The following is a 24,902-nucleotide window of genomic DNA, read 5'->3' as shown; positions in this document are numbered from 1 at the left end:
AATGAAGAAGACGTCTCCTGTCTCCACTGTTGTTTGTGCTATATTTTTGAGTCTCTGAAAATTTCTGAAAATATTTCTTAAATGATCTTGGTTTTTTTGATTCCACACAGTTGTGTGGGATTGAAAACAACTCTAATGTTCACATCTTCCTGCCAGTGTTGGGTGGGTGGAAAAACAATAACACAATTCACTCTAACAGTTGGGAACAAAGTTGTCATTGTAGGTTTAGAATTCCTGTCCTTCTGTTCATGAGTCATTGATAATAGGTGGCATTATTACAAATGTTAGGAGTGCTTTTGTACTATGCTTACATGCAGCCGGCTCTGGCTAAGGTATACAGATCCAAGGCTTCCACTGCTTTGCACCAAGCGGAGGCCAGATATATAGGGCTCACAAGGCATAATAATCACTGCTTCTATTAAGCACAAATTCCCATTGGCTTCGGTCTGAGGGCCAGGGAATGCAAGGATGGACTGTCAAAGTGGGGTCTGTAGAACATTCAAAAAAACAATTTTTTGCCTGATATTTTGTACATCCAACATAGTTGATTATAAACACATATGACTTCTTGAACTGAGAAAAAAAAAAAAAAACTTTTGTTAGACTGTTTGGTAGACCTTTTCTCTCAGCAGTACTCAAAGAATTGCAGATAAACCTGTCAAGATCATTACATTAATCTCCAGATTTTTCAGTATTAAAACTCTCGAGGACTGCTTCAAGGGCAACCATTGCCATATTAATGCTTGGACCTCTGCCCAGATGGTGTGTTAATTACAGTCTTTCATTAATTACTCCAACAGGTTAAAAATATAGGTCTTTTCCCACCGAATACAAGGGTGAAGATTGACACTGATGGCATAAAGCTCGGTGCCTAAGGTTCAGATGATTACTCCATGTTCCATTTTGAGTCATTCCGCAGTGAATAAAGTGGCTCTACTTCTTTATAATTACATAATTATTTCACTGAGCATGTGCTTCCTGGATATTTCAGAATGTTATTTTTCATGTTGTAGTCTTGGCTATACCCCAGAACTTTTGTTACATGCCACGATGGCACACGCAGATTCCCATTTAGCATGTAATGAACCTTCTAGCTTCAGCATACATGGATGAGCACTGTTTTTCCCTGGTTTGCACGGCAAATGTGAAAATGGTGAAAAAGGCAATAAAAAGCATGGATCAGTGAGAATGAGGGATGCCCTATGCTTGAGATGCATTTACTCCCAATGGCTTATTCACAATCACATATGCAGGGTTTAATCATTTACAGGTATGCACCTATGCTGGATTGTTCATCCTGTTAAGGCATATGTTCCAGTGTATGTATGGCCATTAATTGCAGTTTGTGTGTGGATGATCTGGTATTGAATTCAGACTGTGCCAGTGTCAGCTGGAGCTGGCTATCCCACAGAGCGATGTGAAAGTGGAAAGAGGCATGGCTGGTGGATATAATTGAGCATTCAAAATTGGTTGAAAAATGATAAATATATAAAAATAAATAAATCGCAACTAAGGATGGAATGTATGGGGATTTATAGGTTCAGCAACAGCAATCAATGCAACACATTACAGACTGTCGCTCTTCAGGAATGGATGGTCTGAATCCATAGGACTGTGTTTATGTTTATGTGAAATTCTCTTTGAAGGGAAAGACTGCAGAACTGCCTCTCGGATTCCTTAGATAATAAATATAGTAAATTTCACTGGTCTTGTATTAAAGTTATGACATGTCAATGCCACAGCAATGATGAAGGAAAGCAGAGCATTAGGTTATGCTGTGTAGGGTGGCCACAGGGCCACACCCACATGGCACCCATGTGAACTTGTGTTTTTATTTTATAAGAGCAATCATGGGGAATCATGCAAAGATCAGATATATAAACAACCCAAGCACTGCTTTATGCTGCAGCAGTACAAAGATTGACCTTGATAGAATTCTTCAAGGATTTGGCACTCTGTCTTCACTCTCAGATGCTCTCATGAACATGGATCCCATGGCAACAGACATTGTAATGTAATAACACAGAACAGAATAGTGCTGAATATGTGATTTTGGATGTATCATCTAAGAAAACAGTAAACGAAAAACAGAAATGATCACAATCCGGCACATAGATAAATTCTCTCTCTCTCTCTCTCTCTCTCTCTCTCTCTCTCACACACACACACACATACACACAGACACACACACCCACATACACTGTTCTCAATTAATACACAAATGAACCACAAAATATGCTGAAAACCTTTCTGACAATGGAAGCAGGACACCTCATTTGGTGCTGAAAGTATGATAAGGTAATGGGAATCTTGCGGTGTTGCTGTTGTTTTAAATGTTTGCAGACCTGTGTCATTATAATGACATACCATATAACTGTGAAGAAGAATAAGTTTGCTCCTTTCAGAAACAATTAATTTAATGTGCATCATAATGTAGCAATGCTTGGCATGAGCATTTGTGTATGAATGTTGATTGTAGCTTGTGACAACTACCATAAAATAACACAGTGTGAAACGAATTCAAGTGAAGTGGCTGGTACAGTCTACCATAAAAGGAGCATTGAATATTAATGGTTTTGATATTAAATAACCTTTAATATACTATATTATATATTGTCCATTATATGTGAATAAGGCATGAAAAAAGAAGAGCAAGCTCATGATAATTAGCTAGTATCTATTAAGAACTAATTAACATATTAATTAGTCTGTATTAAATTGTAGTAAATTAATCATCCCTGCCTTAGCTATAAGTAATCCCGTCCAAGTATCAACCCTATCCAGACACATGAGTGGATTTAGAACAAGATAATGGTGATATATTAACATTGTAGCATTGTGTTGTCCTTTCCCACTCATCCCTTCAAGGGTGTGAAAAGCCTTCACAGAGATGGCTAGTCTCAATATTATTGACAAATGTGAGATTAGTCTCAATATTATTGACAAATGTGAGCACCATGATCCATAAATAAGAGGCACATCACAGATGTATTTTACTACCCACAAACTATTATCTTGTGTTTTATAAATTGTCATTTAAATGAATGCTTTGTACAAATGCACACTTTTATAAGAAATCCAAATATATGTTTCCAACTTCCACATGCATTTTTTACCTTTCTCAAATGTAAAATTGATGTGCGAAGTGTTAAATCTGCGCATCATTTCTTCTATTTGCATTGTACTCTTCTGTCTGCCGAGGTGGCTGAGGGTGAACAATTAATTTAAAAGGTGAGAAATATTAGATTTTTTTCCTCCATTACTGAAAGTAGAACAAGTCGAGTTCAGTGCAGCTGTGACATGCCTGAAGTTCTCACTGTGGGTTCTTATGTTAACAATTAGGACCAAGAGAAACACCTAACTTTCCTTTAAAAACAGTTTTCATCCTCAGTCCTCAGGGTTGCTAATGATCAGTCAGTACCTGAACCTACCATTTTAGCTGCCGTTTGCAGTTATCCCATTACCTTCTATTTCATCTTAGTTAGTTCCCTTGTAGGCACAAAATGGCTAATGCAGCAGCACGGGCGCTAGATTACTGTATGTATTGCCTATGTTTCCACATGAACTCATATTCCTCGTCTCTTGGCAAGACTACCAAGTGATATGTCAATTATATGTCATACTGTGGGCTGGGTGTCTCAGCTGGACATGCTGTTCAGAAGCACCTGTTTGGCTATTTATAAGGATTAAATTATTTACTCTCAATGAAACCCCTTAGGCACCAGCACTACACAACCCAGCAAACATGCCAGCACTGGCTTAGAGTGGGGCCAGTGCTGGCTAAAAATGTGACCACATGTAGGCTGTAATAGGTAATCAGAGATAACTAGACCCAGACCTAACTAACCCTGCTGCAGGTGGCCATAGGGTTGTCATAGTTGAAATTTGTCCAAACTGGACACCATCCACCACACACATATGCCAGGAGAACTGGTTGCAGACCTGGGAGATTGGGAGGTGTGGAAATGTAGATGGGGATTTTATCAGAATGGACTGCGGACTGGGAGTTGAGGGAAGGGTGAACAGCGAGGACAGAAGAAATTAATTACAAACCAGTGGCCAAATTTCAATCAATAATTCAGACTAGGCATATATTGTCTGGTTGCATCCACAAGCAAAACCTGCACAAATAATTTGAAAACCAGAAATTCTGGTCCAAAACCAAAAATCTGGCAACACTAGGCAACCGCAGCTTGAATAATAAAAGGAGCACATTCAGATAATTTGAGGAAACATTTTTCAAAAGGAAATTTACAAATAAAATAAGTAAATCAGAAAAGGAAAAATGACATTTTTTAAACACAACAATTTATACAATTAAAATTTTTGATGTACAGCGAACACAAATCCATTTTTAATGTTTTCATCGAACCAGCTTTCTGTCCTTTAGTGGAGTGTCTTACATACTGTCCACTGTCTGAGCTAGAGAGGATAACAAGAATAGCAGTATGTGTTGTGCTCATTTAACCCCATAGGTCTTTATGAGCCACAGCTAAAATACGTTATCCTGTGGAGGCCCCATATAAAGGCAGTTTACTGCATTGAAAGACTGCCTCTGCATTCTTGCTTTTAATTGATTGCGTTCAGCTAATATTAACAGAATGGTTCTCCAGGTAAAAAACATATTTTGCTGTTTGTATTAATATTTGTCTTGCCAAGTAAACATGAATCAATTAGTTAATAGAAAGAATTACTAATTTACAGGTAAATTTTGTGCCATATTACAGGGTGTGATCATCAAACCAACAGATTAGCTACTTTTGATCTTTGATTAGATACTACGTAGCATATGAAATTCTGATGATCAAGGGGCAGGCCTGCATGTCAACTCTCGACAGAACAACTTGTTTGTGCACGCTTGGGAAAATAGGTCGCATTCCGCTCGTGTCTGGCCGCGAGATTACCCACATCAGCACTCTCTTTAATGACAGGGACCATCCAGAACGAGCGTATTTAGTGATTTTTCAGACCCAATCTGAGTTACAATCTGTCTCGTTGCATGTAACGAGGGGGAAAAAATCCTCTCGGTGGATATGCCGTATTTTTCTGGCCTGGAGCCGGCGGCACATTTCAGGTCTGAAGTGAGGCACGGTGGGCTGTCCTGGTGTTTATGACTTTTTTTCATCGGTTTTATGATGCCGTGTAATCCCACATGCTGTTGGGTTCATATGAGTCATACTGATGATTTATTCCCCCCAACTGATGCTGTGCTTATCCAGAGCTATTAGTTGCTCTGTCAGAGCTTGTGCAGGCAGTGCATTTACATATGTGCATGTTTGTTTGTCAGACAGCCTTTATCTCTGCAGCGTATTTACTTCAGAGTGGCTTGGGATCAGATAGGGTCCTGGCGAGATCCAACATTCAGTTCAAAACATTTCAACTTGCAGTAATGACAAATGCAGGTTGCATGGTTTGCCTTAAAGACCAAGGAGAAATAGAAGAATTACATTAGCTGCAGGAAGAGCCTGACAACTTGCAATCTAACCTTTCAAATGATGTATGTACAGCTGAGAGGGCTACTCCTCTTAAGTCAAAGATGTCTGCTTTATGCCCAACCTGGCAACAGCCAATAATGTTGATTCATTGGCCGGTTTGTTCAATAACACTCCAGACATAATCTTCCGAGAGACCTAAATTCTGAGTGGCCTTGAAGTAGCTTTCCAAAGGACTGCCAAGATGTTTTAAAGATACATCATGACATATAAGACTGTTGTCAGCCAAGCCTGTGCTGGAGCCATCTTTGGTTCCTATTTGTTTCACAGGCTTTTTGCCTTCAGTCCAAGCAAATGCATCAAAACCAGACGTCCTGGAGAATATGCTTGATCTGTTTGACAGTTGAAAAGGTTTTTTTTCTTCACAATTGAGACTATTCTTCTGTCATTCACTACAATGGTCTGCCAGGTTTTTTGCTACTGCTGAGCTGAACATGTCTGGTTTAGTTTGGGTATGTCTGATTTAGTCTGATTTTTCTATCTCAAGATGGCCTGCTTTGCTGGCATTGATACTTCATGGGTCCTCATGTTGAGAGACGGCAGCAAAAGACTCCAAGTGCAAATGCCACACCTAGAATCAAACTTTTTATTAGCTTTCCTGTACTGTTCATGAACTCATGATGCAACAACACACACAAGGAGAAACAGCTGGTGTGGCTTGAAGTGGCAGCTTTAATAACAGATTTTTTATCAGTTTTATCAGTAAAAAAACATAAGGTTTGATGATGTATTAGAACGACAGCACAGCCTCTTCTGAGGGCTCTGTGTTTGTTGTCTGCAGCTACTGGGGAAAGGTAGGCATTGTATTAAAGTGAATGGTCAAAGTTTGGGGGGCCAGAGAGCCCCCCCCCCCCCCCCCCCCCCCATACATGTGTGTGTGCGCTCATGTTTTCCCCAGTGCTTGAACTTTTTTAGTTAATTTGCCAAACAAATAATTCAGTTAACTATATATATTTCTTTTTACATTTCCCATTTCCTCTAATTATATTATGGGTTATGATTCGCTGTGCTCGAAACTAAGCTATGTTGTCTGGAAAATGCCTCAGTGTAAATATATGGCTAATTAGCTAAGGAGACAAAAGTATAATCTACCCAAGGGACATGTTTGGGACCTTGTCATTAGCTTCCATTTTTCTTTTCCCTGCTGTGCTTCACTGCTTGCACCTGGCAGAAATCTTTAAAATGTTCATCAGAAGCCCCACAGTGTTCTTCACTTCCTCTCAGTACCTTATCCCCAGCACCCCTGGTCAGTAACAGGTTAGAGCACACCAAAGCTTTTGATTTTCTGATGGTACAAATTAGCCTGCCTTCCAAAGGAAGACATTTGATGGTAATGCTTGTCAAAGTGACCTGGTGAGAGCAGCAAGGTTTAAAAGAAGGAGCGAGAGTGTGTGAGTGTACATGCTTCAAGAGATGGACGAGGCATGCGGGAGTTAGTTGGTTCACAATAGCGACTTGGCTATTGAAAGTGAATAGGTGGGCATAACAGAGTGACCAGGTGTGTGGGCATGAACTGTTCTGAAGGAATTTACTGTGTGAGCAGTATTGATTAGATGTAACAGAATGGCCTGCTGGTTAATATTCACTTAGGGCTTATTCAGCAGGCAGAACATTCTGTCACTTTTTGAGCATTCCATCTGTTGAACAGGTGCACTCTGAACGGTTTGCTGCATTTTGCAACATTCCTCAGATGGAGTTTCATGGGCATGCCATCATGTTGGCATGATGTAGGGCAGCAGTGTAGTATAACGGGTAAGGAACTAGTCTTGTAAACTATAGGTCACAGCTGCTGCTGTACCTATACAGCTTTAGTATATATCCAGCTGTATAAATGGATGTAATATAAATGCTATGTAAAACGTTGTGTAAGTTTCTCTGGATTATAGTGTCTGCTAAATGCTTGTAATGTAATGTTGGATCTGCTAGATTGGTGGTGGGGTCAGTGTGGATTAATTCAAAACTTAAACTGAGGTTTTGGTTCTTATAATTGCAAGAGTAAATGTAACATTATGATAAGGTTATATGGGGTGAGCTTGCAGGAAGAATTTGCCTCTGTATTTGAATTTACTGAATATCCTGCTCTGTTGCTTCTTCAGTCTGGAGAGAACAAACACCTTTTTTGCTACATGATACAATAGAATCCACTTAATTGCCAAATTTCTCATTTGGAATTTTCCATTCATTTTATTGCAAATTCAATTAAATTAAGTGGATTCCACTAAAGTTAATTGTGCATGGCTAAAATTGCACATAAACATGAAAAAACAGTCAAAACTTTTAAAACGTAAAATGCAGTATCATTCACAACCAAATTGTATCAATAAATGAAAGGACCATTTCTAATTGTTTTCTCCTATAGGTGGCTTGAAAAAACACTTAGGCAGCCTGCCTAAGACATTTCAGTGCAGGGAAACCCCTGTCAGTTGATGATGTTCCTTAAGTAAAGGTGGAAACCAGCAATCAGTCTCATTAATCCAGCAGCAGTACCCATGCAACAGGCAATGAAGAGTGTAAGTTTCGATAAAACATCCACAGTTCAAAAAGCAGTCAAAACTGAACGGTAGGATGAGAAACTCCAAGTGATCTACAGCTGACAGTCTACCAAGTTCATGCCCCTTAGCCCTCCGCCTACGTTCGCTTCCATCTCCTCCTCCCCCTCCTCTTCCTCCTCCAGAGAGTGCTTCATCACTAAGAGCACTCCAGTAGTATACACCCACTCCTGAGCTTTAATCTCCAGCCTCATGCTCGGCAGTGGAGGCTCGGATTTAAAAACATGTGAGCAGAAACTCTCAGACTTTGGCTCCCGTGCTGCCAGTTGTGGGAATACTCCCCCAGAGATGTGATTTTTCCAAACAGGCTATTCACTTGCTGGGTGAATGCTGTAAACAGTGATTGCATTAATTAATTAAATGGCAATGATGAATTACATCCCATGTTCCCTCTGTGAAGTGCAGCCTGTCAGTTACGGCTTTCACCACAAGCAGTCCTGTGGTGATCTGTTGAGATCAATGGGAAATTTCATGGGTCATTTATTCAGAATACAGTTTATGTTGGCAATGTGTCTCATTAATTTCAGAATAATATACCATACAATTATGAAATCACATGCCTGAGAAATTTATATTCCAAAATAATATATGTTATTTTATTCTTATCTTATAAATAAAATGTATAAATTTGGTGGTCAACCATTGTCCCTCAGATTATGACAGGAAAAAGATGTACTTTGCTGCTATTGGAGCTGTTGGCCCTTCTCCTAGCAGGATTTGTAGTTTATTTTCATTCATTTGTGAACAAATGAAAAGAATGTCTTTCATCGTTAGAGATAGTTTGTTAAATTTATTTGTCCTAATTTCTGAATATGTTCTACAATGTTGGTTTCCACCTCTCCTGTCTTACAATGACCACATATACGATCTTCTTTTGGTAACCATGTATTCTGGTGTCTGCCTTTTTCAATTGCAAGTGTGTGGTCACTGAGCCTGTCAAGATCTGTTTCTGCTTTGTATCCCTGACAGAGGAGAGATACTTAGCTAGTGTATAGTCATTTTTTAGGGTCTGGTAGTAATCTAGTTTGTTTTGTGTTTTGGTTGCATGGTCTCAATATTCCAGATAAGAGATTTTGGTGTGTTTCAATTACTTGGTTTGCAGGTAAACCATGCTGGTATGAAGCTGGACTATGTTTTGTGTTAGTTGGGTTAATGGGTTAGTCAGTTCTGATTTACATTATAATTATGATTAGAGGTTGTTGGGCTATGTTTACCTATGCATCCACCACCAAACATGTGGCTAATGACCCATCACAGTCATTCATCAGCAGTGGAGTTTGGGTTATTTTTAGCCAGCCGTGATCTGTCTCCATGATGGATGCTTCATTGTATTGAATGGGTTTCCTCCAGCTCCTACAGCACAGAGAATGAAGAGATTCCATACGCATGGCTGTGTGTTTGGGTGCAACAAACCTTGCTCTCCTTCCATCTGCTGAGTAATTAGCATGCTGATATCTAAATGTAGCACATGTGTAAATTAATTAATTTAAAGTGATATATATATATATATACAGTACTGTGCAAAAGTCTTAGGCACCTGTAAAAAAAAAATGCTGTACAGCTAAGATGCTTTCAAAAATAATGAAATGAAAGGTTATAAATATTTAAAAAATAATATAAAGAGCAGTAAATAGTTAAAAACTAAATAAAATCAATGTTTGGTGTGACCACCCTTCGCCTTTAAAACTACATCAATTCTCTTAGGTACACTGTCCAGCAGTTTTATAAGAAAATCGGCTGGTAGGTTGTTCCAAGCATTTTGGAGAACTTGCCACAGTTCTTCTGCAGATTTTGGCTGTTTTGCTTGCTTCTGGCTCTTCAAGTGATCCCAGAGACCCTTGATCAAGTTTTTATCTGAAAAGTAGTCTATTACTTGAAATATTACTTTATTTAACAAAATACAAAAATGTATCTGTAAAATTTCATTTTTTGGAAAATTCATGTTTATAAATCTCAAATTTGCTCTTTTCTACTGACACACTAATGCAGAAAACAAAAAATAAACATCTAAGACCAAATATATACTATATATTATATTTAAAAATCTAGTACTATATATATATATATATATATATATATATATATATATATATATATATATATATGACTACAAGTATCTGGACAGCCCTTAGTCTGGGGCTGGTTTTCACAATTTGGGCTAAGCCCCTTAGTTCCAGTGAAGGCAAATCTTAATGCAATGACATTCTAGACGATTCTGTGCTTCCAACTTTGTGGCAAAAGTTTAGGGAAGGGCCTTTCCTGTTACAGCATGTCAATTTTCCCTGGGCATACAGCGAGGTCCATATAAAAATGGTTTTGTCAAGATCAATGTGAAATAACTTGCACAGAGCTCTGAACTAACCACCATCCAGCACCTTAGGGATGAATTGGAAAACCAACAGCGAGCCTGACCTCACTAATGCTCTTTTGGCTTAATGGAAGGAAATCCCTGCAGCAATGCTCCAACATCTAGAATAAACCTTTCCCAGAAGAGTGGAGGTTGTTATATCAGCAACTCCATATTAATGGCCATAATTTTGAACAAGCAGCAATTAGTGGTAAGCAAATTTGTCACCTCAGGGCAAAAAACGAAAATTACTTTTGGGGCAGTCATCGAAACATCATTAAAAAAACAGTATCTCTGTTCGTGTGTTGTGTTATTCAGGATAAAAGCACCATTTAGAAGGTATACCCACATATACAGTGTGTACTTGTAAGATAGAAAATACAGAAAAAGATTCATATCTTTAAAATTCACTCAGCCCCTGATTTAGAAAAGATCCACATGAACTAGGTCACCTGGATTTTATGTAAATGGAGGGAGTCTACCCCTGGTGTTTCATATAATGGGGACACTACAGACTGATGCTTTAATTTGGATCAGACCCAAGGTGCATGCTTGTGTGTGTGAGAGAGAGAGAGAGAGAGAGAGAGAGAGAGAGCATGTGTATGATTTGTTATTGTGAAATTATGAAATATATGTATACATATATGAAATTATTGTTCTGTAGAAAATGTTATTTATAAAATGTCTGTTTTGTCTTGCTTTAAGACAAGACAACTAAACCGATTTGGCCATCTGTTTCTGTATCCTGAAAAAAATGATTTTGCTGAAATCCCCAGGGTCTCCTCTACTTCTATATGACCCTGAACGCCAATAATTAGTTATCTCCCCATCCACAGGAAACTATGGGGAGAGTGGCATGGAGGCATTCAAGGACATGGCCGCCAAGGAGGGGATCTGCATCGCGCACTCTGACAAGATCTACAGCAACGCAGGGGAGCAGGGCTTCGACAGGCTCCTGGGGAAGCTGAGGAGCCATCTTCCCAAGGCGCGCGTGGTGGCCTGCTTCTGCGAGGGCATGACCGTGCGCGGGATCCTCATGGCCATGCGGCGCCAGAGCCTGGTGGGGGAGTTCCTGCTGGTCGGCAGGTCAGTAAACAAGGATGACTTCTCCTTCTACTCATTGGGACAGTGCTGGTATGCAAAGAGACTATCAGCCATCTTTATTTGACTAGATTTAGCTATTTCCCTGTTACAGCACTCAGTGTTTTCACTGTGATCTTTTTCCCTTCTGTATCTCATATATTCGGCTTGTTAGCACCTCTAGGCCTCAAGTTCAGAGCGTTTGCCCATTTCCCGCTTTTTTAGTCCTCAGTTCATTGGGTAAGCAAGCTCGGGGATTGTGTGTTTTTTGGGTGGTGTGTCACATCCAGTCCCACTGTTATAGAAGGATGGGGGTTGCGGTATGGATGTCTGCCATATGTTGGAGCTGTGCCAATCATTGCCACTTTTATTGCCACTTTTTTCAGAGAATGCATTTCACATTTTCTTGCAATGGTTGGATTACATATTTTAGAATATATTTATTTTTGGTAAAAGTTGGGCATTTGGTGCATGATCTTCTCTGATGCCACACGGATGTGGTAAGAAATGCAAAACTGGGAAACTATGTTTTGGAAACCATTGCTTCTCAGATTGGACTATTCATCTCTTGTTCTGCCCAGACAGAGGGGGGCGGGAGGGGGGGGGGTACACAAATATTCTCTGATGAGACAATGTTTGTTGAATCAAGTATATACTGAATCAATAGCATAAAGTTACTGCAGCCCTCCTGAAGATACAATATGCTCTAAAAGCTTATGGTTGGCCAAGTTTCTTCCACATACAGCCTTTGAATACTTTGGATGTTCTGTGCCAGTGTTTCTCTGTGTGATGGACTGGCATGTTGTCTGCTGGGACTGTGCTCAGGAAGCACTCTGGCCAGATGTGATGTCAAGAATCTGGCCAATTGGCGATGATTTCCTTTTATCTTGAGATCTTAAGGGCCATGTGCATGTGTTGTCAGTCCGTAAGCCTCATATTCTGAACTGTATTTCACAAACAAACATGCTCTTTACATTTCTAGCATCATCACATGGGTCCCATGTACCTTCCTCACCTACTTATTGTCATCATCATCATCATCAACATCATCATCATCATCGTCACCATCAGTCCCAAAATTCACAAGCAGATGAAGATACTGGCTGTCACAATACCATATCCACCCAATGCTTTCCAGAGGTCTTCCCAGAGTATCATACAGGTAACTCTCCTTTAGCCTTTTCACCATTCAAAGCAATTCAGTAGTTTTTCTTAGAACTATATTTAACATCAGGCCATTATCATAAAATGATGGACATTTCTACCTATCATAAGATTTAATGGCAAGTCCAGTGATAGCAATTGCCATAATTGATGGAAATTATTATGGCATTAATAGGTTGACTTATTACAAATTAATTTTTTTTCCCTTTTTTTGTAAATTATAGATTTTAACTGTCAGATATAACAAACAACAAATAACATCACAAACTATTAACAAGCTATTCCAGTTTTAGTTCAATTTAGCAATGATTTTTCTGATAATTCATGATAATTATTCACATTATAATGCACCTTTATTTCTATTGCTGCTGTTCAATAACAGTTACATTGTTGTCACATTGTTTATTTTTAAAATTGAGAATATACTGTATGTTTCTAGATCTTCTTGTGAATTGTCTCTGCAGGCTCCATGTAGCATATGTGACATCTTTTGAGGATGTCTAGTCACTCTAAATATATACACTACCGACATGCACCATGGGTTCCTCAGCAATAGTGGAGCCCCAGTGGTGTTCCAGACCTCAGAGGTTAGCATGCTAAAGAGACTCAGCAATGGCCTAATACACTGCTCCACCATTGATAAATAGGGCAGTGTGACAGAGAGTGGGGTGTCTGATGTCCCAGCACTGCAAGGCCCACTCTAATAAGACTGGGGGTGGCAACAGGGACAAATCCATCTTCTTAATGGGCTTGTTATCTGAGGGGACTTGTTTCTGTCTGAACGCCTACATCACACTCTCAGGTAAAAAAACCTGAAGAAAAGCAAAGAGCAACATTTGATAGGAATACAAGCACTTCTGCCAACATGTCTATAAGTCACGGAATACCACCCGTCCAAAATCAACTCCACTTGCATATATACATGTAACTGAGAAAAATATTGTTTCTCTAAATGTATGTAAATGTACGTCTTTTCACTACTTGATAGTTGTAAGGCTTTATGTGTGTACTATTCTTACATGAAGCATTAAAACTTTGTGGCTACACATAGCAGAGAGCTTATGGTACTATTTGAAGGGCACACATGTGCCATCAAGACTATGTATCAAAATTTAGGAAATATGTGAAGAATTATTCATCATATACACAAAATGTACATGGTCTGTACCGATGGCAGCAGCGGTGACCGATTGTAGCTTACATCTGCAAGTGTGTTCCAAACGTCTTAATCAATGTGAAATTATCCGATGTGAAATTGTAAACATCTAAAAAAAAAAATCTGCGCTATTTCCACAAAAAGTGCAAGCCAAACTTAATAGGTCTTGCTGATGGATGAGTGGTGTACAGAATGTTCATGTGGAATAAGAAGAAATAATAAGGAGAACACTAAACTCGCTCTTTCAGTGACCTTAAATGCCCTCCAGCGGGGCCATAACTTTGTCTAGAACCCCATCTGTGAGCAAACCTCCACTTTATAAACATTCAAATGAAGCCTCTAATTGATCCTCTTTTTCAAGCGCTTCAAATACTGTCACAGCTTAAAACCTTCTTCTCTGGTCTGCCATAATTATAAATACATTTTATAGCACAATGGCAAGTTGTTAGGAGAACTAGCTGGCTTTTCAGCTGTGCACATTCACTCATTATCAGCACGAGCTTTGTGACACAGAGCCCTCCTGGCAGTACACAGTTAGATTCCTTTGGAATGGCAGTACCCATTGGTGCCAATGAGGGCTCATTTGAAAGGTTACAGCCTTGTTTCATTTGTTCTGTAACTTAATTGACTTAAAAGTAAACCTATTGCTTCAGATCAAACATCTGCTATACAAAATACTTCTGTGCTAAAGAGAGCATGGGGTGGTCAGATAAACCAGCCACATTCTAAATGGATTCTTGTCGGATTGAGTTGAACATTGCGCCTGACCTAGCTAACAGCATTAGCTTGAATACGAGCCGTGGCATTTTGGATTACAAGCACATGTACAGGAGTCAGTATTGTAAATACCGAAAGTGAATGCAATGTAAGTACATTAAATATGGGCATTTAACACTTATTTATTTGGTGATCTGATGCACTGTTCTGAAAGCTGAAAGGGTATACAATTTTTTTCATGCAAAAGTAAACAAAACTGGGTGACCATAGACAACACAAAAAAGAGGAGAGGAGACAACTTTTTTACTGCTATTTATTGCCCTGGGTGCTGATACAGGAGTAAGTGGCGTTGTTGGCCAGAAAAGAGTGTTGCAAAATTTGTGGCGTATTTGCGGTCCATTTTTAATGAATTGTGAATATTTGATTTATTACCATTCTGTGGGCACCGGTGCCCATACCACTAGGGGGCAGGAGGGATAAGTCTACCAGAATTTATTGCATATTAGTCATTACATTAATTCTAAGAAGCGTGGAAAAATGAAAAATCTTTTGATAATACATTTTTTTTTTCAATCTGTCAACAGAAAGACTTAATCTGTTCTCAAACAGTTGAGGTATTTTTTGAGATCAGTTCTAATTTTGCGATATTTGCACTTGTTCTTACCATAAAATTACAGCAGCAACCTGTTCAAAGCTCACCATACAACAATGTGAGATCACACTACATATCTTCAAGAGCCTTTCCTGTAACAACATTATTTTTAATCTCTGCTAGGAAACACTTGTATAGACAACAAAACATTATTGTTCACTGTTGATATCTACGGAGTTTAGCAGACAGTCTTGGCAGACAATCTCTTCTAATGCTTTTGTTTTTAGTCCTAATGTTTCACCTTTAACCGTTGATCCATTGCTATCTAGCCAAATAATGAATACATATTCAATTACAATATGACAGAACAAATACCCCTACAGAATTTTGCTTTTTAAATACTGTAATCAAACTATAAGCTTAAAGATTGGAATGTAAATACATTTTACTTTGATTGTTGAAAATGCATTTGATTCTGTAAACTCGGAAAGCCACAAAGCCAGCAATTACTGAAAGCTAATTGCCACAACTTTGATGAAATGTTAGATTTACAGTATTCTGTGCCTGTGAGTTAATTTATTTTAGAAAAAGGGGAAATACAAGAAAAAGTGGTTGAATAACATTGACAAAAATAAACGTAATATGATTTCTAAAATTCACAAATGGTTAATACATAGGCCAGATCAGGCAGGATTACTGCATCACTTGAAGGGAAGGTCTTTTATCCCTTAATCGTTCTGATATGAAGTGCTTTTGGTATTATGACTAGCCCGTAGGAAATGCTCTTTGCTGCTCTGCTCAGTATGCTCTGCCATGCTCTTTTTACGGGGAGATTTAGCCCTATAATGCCTCACAGGCTTTTTTTCTAATTAAACAGCCCTTTTTTACTGCTTGCACACGCCACGCATCCGTCTCACAACATTGCTGCGGCGTTGCAGCTGCACTGTGGCAACGCTAATGCAACTGCTGCAGTTCCATGAGAATGTTATCTGTTATTTTGGATCTTGTAAAACTCAAATCATGTATTGGAGTAAAAGAGAAGAGGAGATTTAGAGGAAGGAGAATGGACCAGGATAAAGAGAAATTAAGCACAAGGGGGATTCAGCTTCAGCCTGGTATTTATTGAGCACAGGAGGAAGAAAGCAATGCTGATGTCCAAAGCAGATATTTATCATAGATTTTCTGTTTGCAGACCCACTTGGATGGGCCCAACACTAAGAGACTAAGTTAGATTCAGATGGCATGTCTAGGTATAATCACAAAAATGTATCATGGCTGATGATAAAATAAGTGTAGTAAGTGCACACCTTTATTGCATACGTTGACACAATGTTCCAACTTGTGCAGTCCTCTTGAGGCAGATTGGTTATGCTGGGAACATGAAACAAGAACAAGAGTAAATTAAAGCCGCAAGCGGCGTTGGAAGGGGTCCAAGCAGTGGCAGCATCGCGCCCCCTATGGAGCGATTTTAAAATGGCTTTGTCATCATGATCATATGCCTTCACCCAACATATCTACTGAATATCATGATGATCGTATGATATATTGATGACTTATGGCCAATTTTGTGCTAAGAGACGCTGTCGGATGACTTAGTTGCGTCGCTATAGATGTGTCCTGGCCGCTTCCTGTAAAGGCCTTTACTATGTCGTAATGCTTAAATGGGATGTCGTAACACTTAGATGGGATGTTGTAACACATATATAGCCCGGCGTGTATGTACAGCTGCAGCGCTTCCATGCTGTAACTAAAAAAGGCGTCACACTAGTGTTGTCACGATTCCAAAATTTTTACTGTCATACCGATACTAGGTTTAGTATCAGGATACTCAATACTGAAACAAGACTGATTCAATAATCGGTACCTAACAATACTGAAAATACCTTCATAGATCAGAAACCTAATGTCCAAAAGGGTTAACCTCATTTTCGAATTCACAGTTTATTAAAAACCTGGTTTATGAACAACCTTTAAGTTGAAGCCTGTTCAACATGTTAATAAGCATAGGTCTATCGTGTTACAACACTGAACAATAGAAAAATATATTGAATAAATTGCAAAAATGTAACTATTGTAAACTAAATAATCTTTAAACAGGTCTTTCACTTTTAAATAGATCTAAAAACAGCATATTCTAATAACAATACAGCATCTTCCTATAATAAAATATTTACAAATTAGAACACCTATTGCTACTGAAGTCAACTGAGTGGAAGCTTGCGCTATATCAGGGAAGTGAATGCACAAGCGCAGGTCACCTCACTTGGCAACCTTAGTTGCTACTGCCATCTAGCGAAGATTCTGACAAACTACACTTTTCATCCTCTAAATCAGTAATGCGCGAGACACATTTCCCTGGCTTTTACATTGGACGCAAAACTACCGAACGTCGGAAAATTCAAATAAAAAACAAAAAAAAAAAAAAAAAAAAACGGTTTTGTAAGTACCGAAAAAGTGCTTAAGTTTTGGTATACCGTGCAACAGTATGTCAGACACATATTCCAATCCATTGCTCAGCTTAGCAGAGAATGCACATTTCAGAGCGCCTCAGAGACAGATAGAATAATAATACATATTTCATATAGCCTAATAAATACGACATTAAAAAAACGAAACGAAAAGTCAACTGGACATTCCTGCTAGCATGCGTGCTGCGCGAAGAATCCCTTATTATTTATTTAGACATTGACAGACTACAGCATTTGCGTCTTTTGTTTCAATAGTAATTGCAGCGAGAAACTGCAGCTGTAGACACAAGAAAGTTTGTTATATTATGGTAACAACGGAATGAGGCGGACTACATATATAGGCTATATTTACCGTCATAGTTTTATTATACCAGCGTGTTTTCGCGCGTTTGCAGAGAAACGTAATTACTATCAATAAAAATGGTTTAGCTATTTCTCAGCATAGCCTAATGACGGATGGAGATGGGACGAAAATAATTTTCAACCGTCCACCACATTTTAGCAACGTTCCAACACTCTGGTCATCACTGTTCCATGGGTCACAAAAACTATTACACTAACGCTTACATTGCAGTGTGAAAAATCCACATTATATAATACCACTAACCTATTTAAAGACACCCAATTTCAAAAAGAACGTATATAACGAAAAGAACGTATATAACCGAAATATTTTGAGCAGTAATACTTACATAGCAACATGACATTTTATCTGTGTTTAGTAGCCTAGTATAGAGACAGGAAATCAATGACAAAGTCCTATCCGCTTCTGTTTTGCATCAGAAAACGATTTCAGATAGGTCTATCAGCAAAGAAATGGCTTCGCTAAGCCCTGAAGTCCTCAATAATAATAGTACTCTACAAGAAATTATGAAAATCGTTGACAACGTTTAGTTAGGTGAATCGTCTTTTATGCTACGCCACAGTGAATGCACAAGTGAATACAATAAGAAAATATTCCGTTGCGCTGAACTATAAAACGCTATTCCAAATGAAAAATCATACATGTTATACATCGTTAGAAAGCTTATACTCTCACCTACTGAATAAATGAACTGTCAATGAAGCCAAATCTTACGAAAAACGGCGACAACGCCGTAAGCAACGGGAGTCACAAACGGATTGTCCAAGACAATATATGACCACTCAGTCGCAAAAGGGACATCTCTACGCGTAAAACCAATGGTAAGATTGTATATTTATTCAATGTTTAGTCCCAGATATTGAATGTAGAATGACATGGTATAATTAAAGAAAAATTGTCTCGTGTATGTCGTTATTCAGTGAGCAGCGTCGTCACTGCTGTATTGGCATATTTTAGGGCTAATGTCGGGTTTATCTTGCTGCTGCAGAATATTGCACTACATTACATCACAGGCATTTGGCAGACGCTCTTATCCAGAGCGACTTACAACAAAATGTATAACCATAATCAGGAACAAGTGTGTCGAAAACCCTAGAGGGCAGTAGCCTACCGTTCCAAGTGCAGGGAACAACCGCATAGTCCAACTTGGACCCTGTAGGTTAAACTGATTAACACTAACACAAACAAGTACAGCAACAACGCAGTCTATGCGAAAGTACAACCAACAGTTAAGACGAGTGCATTAACTAAGTCACCTATGAAACAGCTAACTAGTTACAACCCTAACCTTACAGTTAATTTAGAGATTAAATTGAGAATACGATTTCTCTCATCATAATGACGGATTTAAAGAGTAAACGAACTCACCCGTTATTGTCTTCAAATGTATCCATGTCAAAGAAAAGTAATGATTCATCCTCTCAAAGCTATACCGTAGCGTATTATTTATTTTGACACTGGCAGAGTACAGCATAAATTGCGTATTTTGTGAATATTCAATGTTAGAAATTGCAGCGAGAAACTGCAGCTGTAGACACAAGATAGTCTGTTATGTTATGGTAGCAACGGAACGAAGCGGACTATATATGTATTACCGTCATTGTTTTATTATACCATCGTGTTTTCGCGCGTTTGGACAGAAACTAAAAAACCTACCAATAAAATGGTTTAGCTTTTTCTCACCATAATGACAGATTTAAAGACTTAACGAACTCACCCAATATTGTCTTCAAATGGACCGTATTATTTATTTAGACACTGGCAGACTACAGCATGAATTGCGTCTTTTGTTTACATTCAATATTAGTAAATGCAGCGAGAAACTGCAGCTGTAGGTCATTATGTTATGGTAGCAACGGAACGAAGCGGACAATATATGTATTAGGCTACCGTCATTGTTTCATTAGACCAGCGTGTTTTCGCGAGTTTGCACAGAAACTCAGAACCTATAAATAAAATGGTTTAGCTGTTTCTCAGCATAATGACAGACTCAAAGACTAAACGAACGCACCCGATACTGTCTTCAAATGGATCCATGCCAAATAAAAGTAATTATTCATCCTCTCAGAAAGCTTTTACTGAAAAACTTTTGGTAGCCGATCCTAGCATGCACTCTGGGTGGCGCTGTCAGACCGTCTTTTCACTGATAAAAACTAGACCCTACGGTGTCGGATTGCTTGCGTCGCCATGGTTGTCGCTTGCCGTAAAGAAGTTTACTCGATGTCGTAATCGTTTGGATTTGGAGCTCCAGCTTTTCCGCACCCCACCTAATGAAAAAGTCCAAATGGTGTGCAAACCATATGGCGGACATAGGTGCTCCCAATGTGAAAGTTGTAGAGCACATTCAGATGCATCAGTCGATGAAGTTTTGTGTTGATCTGACTTACGGTGTGGGAGTTATGACCTTTTAAAGTATGATCCTTTGTTATAGCGCCACCATCTGGCCGACATAGGTGTTTTTTAGTGCCTGGCTAGTAGGGTGCCATAGGAACCCACCTACCAAAGTTGGTTGGTCTACAACTTATGGTTGCTGAGCCTCAGACATTTTAGCGGAGAAAACTGCCACGCCCCAACTAAAAAGTCTAAATGGCGGGCAAACAATATGGCGGACACAGGTGGTCCCAATGGCAAAGGTATAGAGCACGTTCACATGCATATGTTGATGAAGTTTTGTGTTGATCGGACTTATGGTGTGGGAGTTATGGCCTTTTACGCAAAACCCGTTGTTATAGCGCCACCATCTGGCCGACGTACGTGATTTTTAGTGCCTGAGTAGTGGGGGCACATAGAAACCCACCTGCCAAATTTGGTTGCTCCAGGACTTATGGTTGCTGAGCCTCAGACACTTTTAGCGGAGAAAAATAATAAGAATAATTAAAGCCGCAAGCGGCGTTGGAAGGGGTCCAAGCATTGGCAGCATCGCGCCCCCTATGGAGCGATTTTAAAATGGCTTTGTCCTCATGATCATACGCCTTCACCCAACATATCTACTGAATATCATGATGATTGTATAAAATATTGATGACTTGCGGCCAATAGTGTGCTAAGAGATGCTGTCGGATCACTTAGTTACGTCGCCATGGATGTGTCCGGGCCGCTTCCCGTCAAGGCCTTTACTATGTCGTAACACTTAGATGGCATGTCGTAACACTTTGATGGTCCGGCGTGTATGCACAGCTGCAGCGTTTCTGCGTCGCAACTAAAAAAGGTGTCACACTAGTGTTGTCACGATACCAAAATTTTGACTTTGATAGTGATACCAGGTTTAGTATTACGATACTCAATACTGAAATGATATTTGAAACTTAAACGATGCTAATTAGATACTCGGTACCTAACGATACTGAAATTACCTTAATAGATCAGAAACGTAATGTCCACAAGGGTTGACCTCATTTTCGAATTCATGGTTTATGAACAACCTGGTTCATTAACAACCTTTAAGTTGAAGCCTCTTCAACATATTAATATGCATAGGCCTATAGTGTTACAACACTGAACAATAGAAAAATGTTAAAAATATTTCAAAAATTAAACAGTTGTAAAGTAAATAATTTTTAAAACAGGTCTTTCACCTTTAAATAGATTGAAAAACAGCATATTTTAATAACAATACAGCATCTATCTATAATAAAATATTTCCAAATTGGAACACCTATTGCTACTGAAGTGAACTGAGTCAAAGCTTGCGCTGTATCAGGGAAGTGAATGCACAAGCGCAGGTCACCTCACTTGACAACCTTAGTTGCTACTGCCATCTAGCGAAGATTCTGACAAACTACACTTTTCATCCTCTAAATCAGTAATGCGGGAGACACATTTCCCTGGCTTTTACATTTGACACAGAACTACCGAACATCGGGAAATTCAAATACGAAACCGTTTTTTTTTTTCTGTTTTTTTTTTTTTAAGTACCCAGAAAGTGCTGAAGTTTTGGCATACCGTGCAACACTACGTCAGACACATATTCCAATCCATTGCTCAGTTTAGCAGAGAATGCACATTTCAGAGCGCCACAGAGACAGATAGAATAATGACACTAAATGCACATTTCAAATAATAAAGACGACATTGAGAAAAAACTAAAAAAAAGGACTTAATATCAACTCGCGACCCGCGTGCTGACCGCAGAGCAGCCTACCGGTTTATTTATCTAGACATTGGCAGATCAGAAAATTTTCGGTTAAGCTGACCTATAAAACGCTATTCCAAAAGCCAAATCAGACATGTTATACATCGTTAGAAAGCTTATACTCTCACCTACTGAATAAATGAATTGTCAATCAAGCCAAATTGGACTAAGAAGAACGACAACGCCGTAAGCAACAGGTGTGGTATTACGCACAGCTATTTTTGAAAATATCCGACATTTCACAAACGGATTATCCAAGACAATATATAACCACTCATTCGCAAAAGGGACATCTCTACGCGTAAAACCGATGGTAAGATTGTATATTTATTAAATGTTTAGTCACAGATATTGACTGTAGAATGACATGGTATAATTTTTGTTTTTAATTGTCTCGTTTATTTCGTTATTCAGTGAGCAGCCTTTTCACTGCTGTATTGGCATATTTTAGGGCTAATGTCGGGTTTATCTTGTTGCTACGGAATATTGCATTACATTACATTACATTACAGGCATTTGGCAGACGCTCTTATCCAGAGCGACGTACAACAAAATGTATAACCATAACCAGGAATTAGTGTGCCGAAAACCCTAGAGAGAAATACCGTTCCAAGTGCAGGAAACATCCGCATAGTTCAACTTGGACCCAGTAGGTTAAACTGATTAACGCTAACACAAACAAGAACAGCAACAACGCAGTCTATGAGAACATTCAAGCAATAGTTAAGACGAGTTAAGACTAAGTCACCTACAGAACAACTACCTAGTTACAACCCTAAGCTTACAGTCAATTTAGAAATTAAATTGAGAATACGATTTCTCAGCACAATGACGGATTTAAAGACTAAACGAACTCACCCGATGTTGTCTTCAAATGGACCGTATTATTTTAGACATTGGCAGACTACAGCGTGAAATGCGTCTTTTGTTTATATTCAATATTAGTCATTGCAGCGAGAAACTGCAGCTGTAGGTCGTTGTTATGGTAGCAACGGAACGAAGCGTACCATATATGTATTAGGCTACCGTCATTGTTTCATTATACCAGCGTGTTTTCGCGCGTTTGCACAGAAACTCGGAACCTATCAATGAAATGGTTTAGCTATTTCTCAGCATAATGACAGATTTAAAGACTTAACGAACTCACCCGATACTGTCTTCAAATGGAGCCATGCCAAAGAAAAGTAATTATTCATCCTGTCAAAGCTTTACCGGAGCGTATTATTTATTTAGACATTGGCAAAGTACAGCATAAATTGCGTCTTTTGTGAATATTCAATGTTTGAAATTGCAGTGAGAAACTGCAGCTGTAGACACAAGATAGTCTGTTATGTTATGGTAGCAACGGAACGAAGCGGACTATATATGTATTAGGCTACCGTCATTGTTTCATTATACCAGCGTGTTTTCGCGCGTGTGCACAGAAACTAAAAACCTATCAATACAATGGTTTAGCTATTTCTCACGATAATGACAGATTTAAATACTGAACGAACTCATCCGATATTGTCTTCAAATGGATCCATGCCAAAGAAAAATAATGATTCATCCTCTCAAAGCTTTACCGTAGCGTATTATTGATTTAGACATTGGCAAAGTACAGCATAAATTGCGTCTTTTGTGAATATTCAATGTTTGAAATTGCAGCGAGAACTGCAGCTGTAGACATAAGATAGTCTGTTATGTTATGGTAGCAACGGAACGAAGCGGACTATATATGTATTACCGTCATTGTTTTATTATACCAGCGTGTTTTCGCGCGTGTGCACAGAAACTCAGAACCTATCAATAAAATGGTTTAACTATTTCTCAGCATAATGACAGATTCAAAGACTAAACGAACTCACCCGATACTGTCTTCAAATGGATCCATGCCAAAGAAAAGTAATTATTCATCCTCTCAGAAAGCTTTTACTGAAAAACTTTTGGTCGCCTATCCTAGCATGCACGCTAGGTGGCAGTGTCAGACCGTGCTTTCACTGAGAAAAATTAGCGTCGCCATGGTTGTCGCTTGCCGTAAAGAAGTTTACTCGATGTCGTAATCGTTTGGATTTGGAGCTCCAGTTTTTCCGCACCCCACCTAATGAAAAAGTCCAAATGGTGTGCAAACCATATGGCGGACATAGGTGCTCCCAATAGGAAAGTTGTAGAGCACATTCAGATGCATCAGTCGATGAAGTTTTGTGTTGATCTGACTTACGGTGTGGGAGTTATGACCTTTTAAACTATGATCCTTTGTTATAGCGCCACCATCTGGCCGACATAGGTGCTTTTTAGTGCCTGGGTAGTGGGGTGCCATAGGAACCCACCTACCAAATTTGGTTGGTCTACAACCTATGGTTGCTGAGCCTCAGACATTTTTGCGGAGAAAACTGCCACGCCCCAACTAAAAAGTCTAAATGGCGGGCAAACAATATGGCGGACATAGGTGGGGCCAATGGCAAAGTTGTAGAGCACGTTCAGATGCATAGGTCAATGAAGTTTTGTGTTCATCTAACTTAAGGTGTGGGCGTTATGGGCTTTTACGCGTTACCCTTTGTTATAGCGCCACCATCTGGCTGACTTGCGTGCTTTTTAGTGCCTGAGTAGTGGGGGGCCATAGGAACCCACCTGCCAAATTTGGTTGCTCCAGGACTTATGGGTGCTGAGCCTCAGACACTTTTAGCGGAGAAAAATAATAATAATAATAATAATTAAAGCCGCAAGCGGCGTTGGGAGGGGTCCAAGCATTGGCACCATCGCGCCCCCTATGGAGCGATGTTAAAATGGCTGTGTCCTCATGGTCATACGCCTTCACCCAACATATGTACTGAATATTGTGATGATCGTATGAAAAATAGA

The 24,902-nt window shown here is 39.1% G+C and overlaps 1 protein-coding gene across 2 annotated transcripts in view; it reads left to right on the top strand.

Annotated features, from left to right (window-relative positions):
* The window catches only part of grm5a (glutamate receptor, metabotropic 5a), a 56,428-nt gene that overhangs the window by 4,148 nt on the left and 27,378 nt on the right, over positions 1–24,902 (top strand). For both annotated transcript variants that reach the window (XM_035435300.1, XM_035435301.1), the window contains one exon: positions 11,225–11,474. In XM_035435300.1, coding sequence (XP_035291191.1) covers positions 11,225–11,474 — 250 coding nt within the window. The remainder of the gene's footprint in view (positions 1–11,224; positions 11,475–24,902) is intronic.

This window comes from Anguilla anguilla, chromosome 9 (genome assembly GCF_013347855.1).
Source record: "Anguilla anguilla isolate fAngAng1 chromosome 9, fAngAng1.pri, whole genome shotgun sequence".
NCBI lineage: Eukaryota > Metazoa > Chordata > Actinopteri > Anguilliformes > Anguillidae > Anguilla > Anguilla anguilla.
Note: the sequence above shows the minus strand (reverse complement) of the source record. Positions and strands in the feature narration are given on the sequence as shown.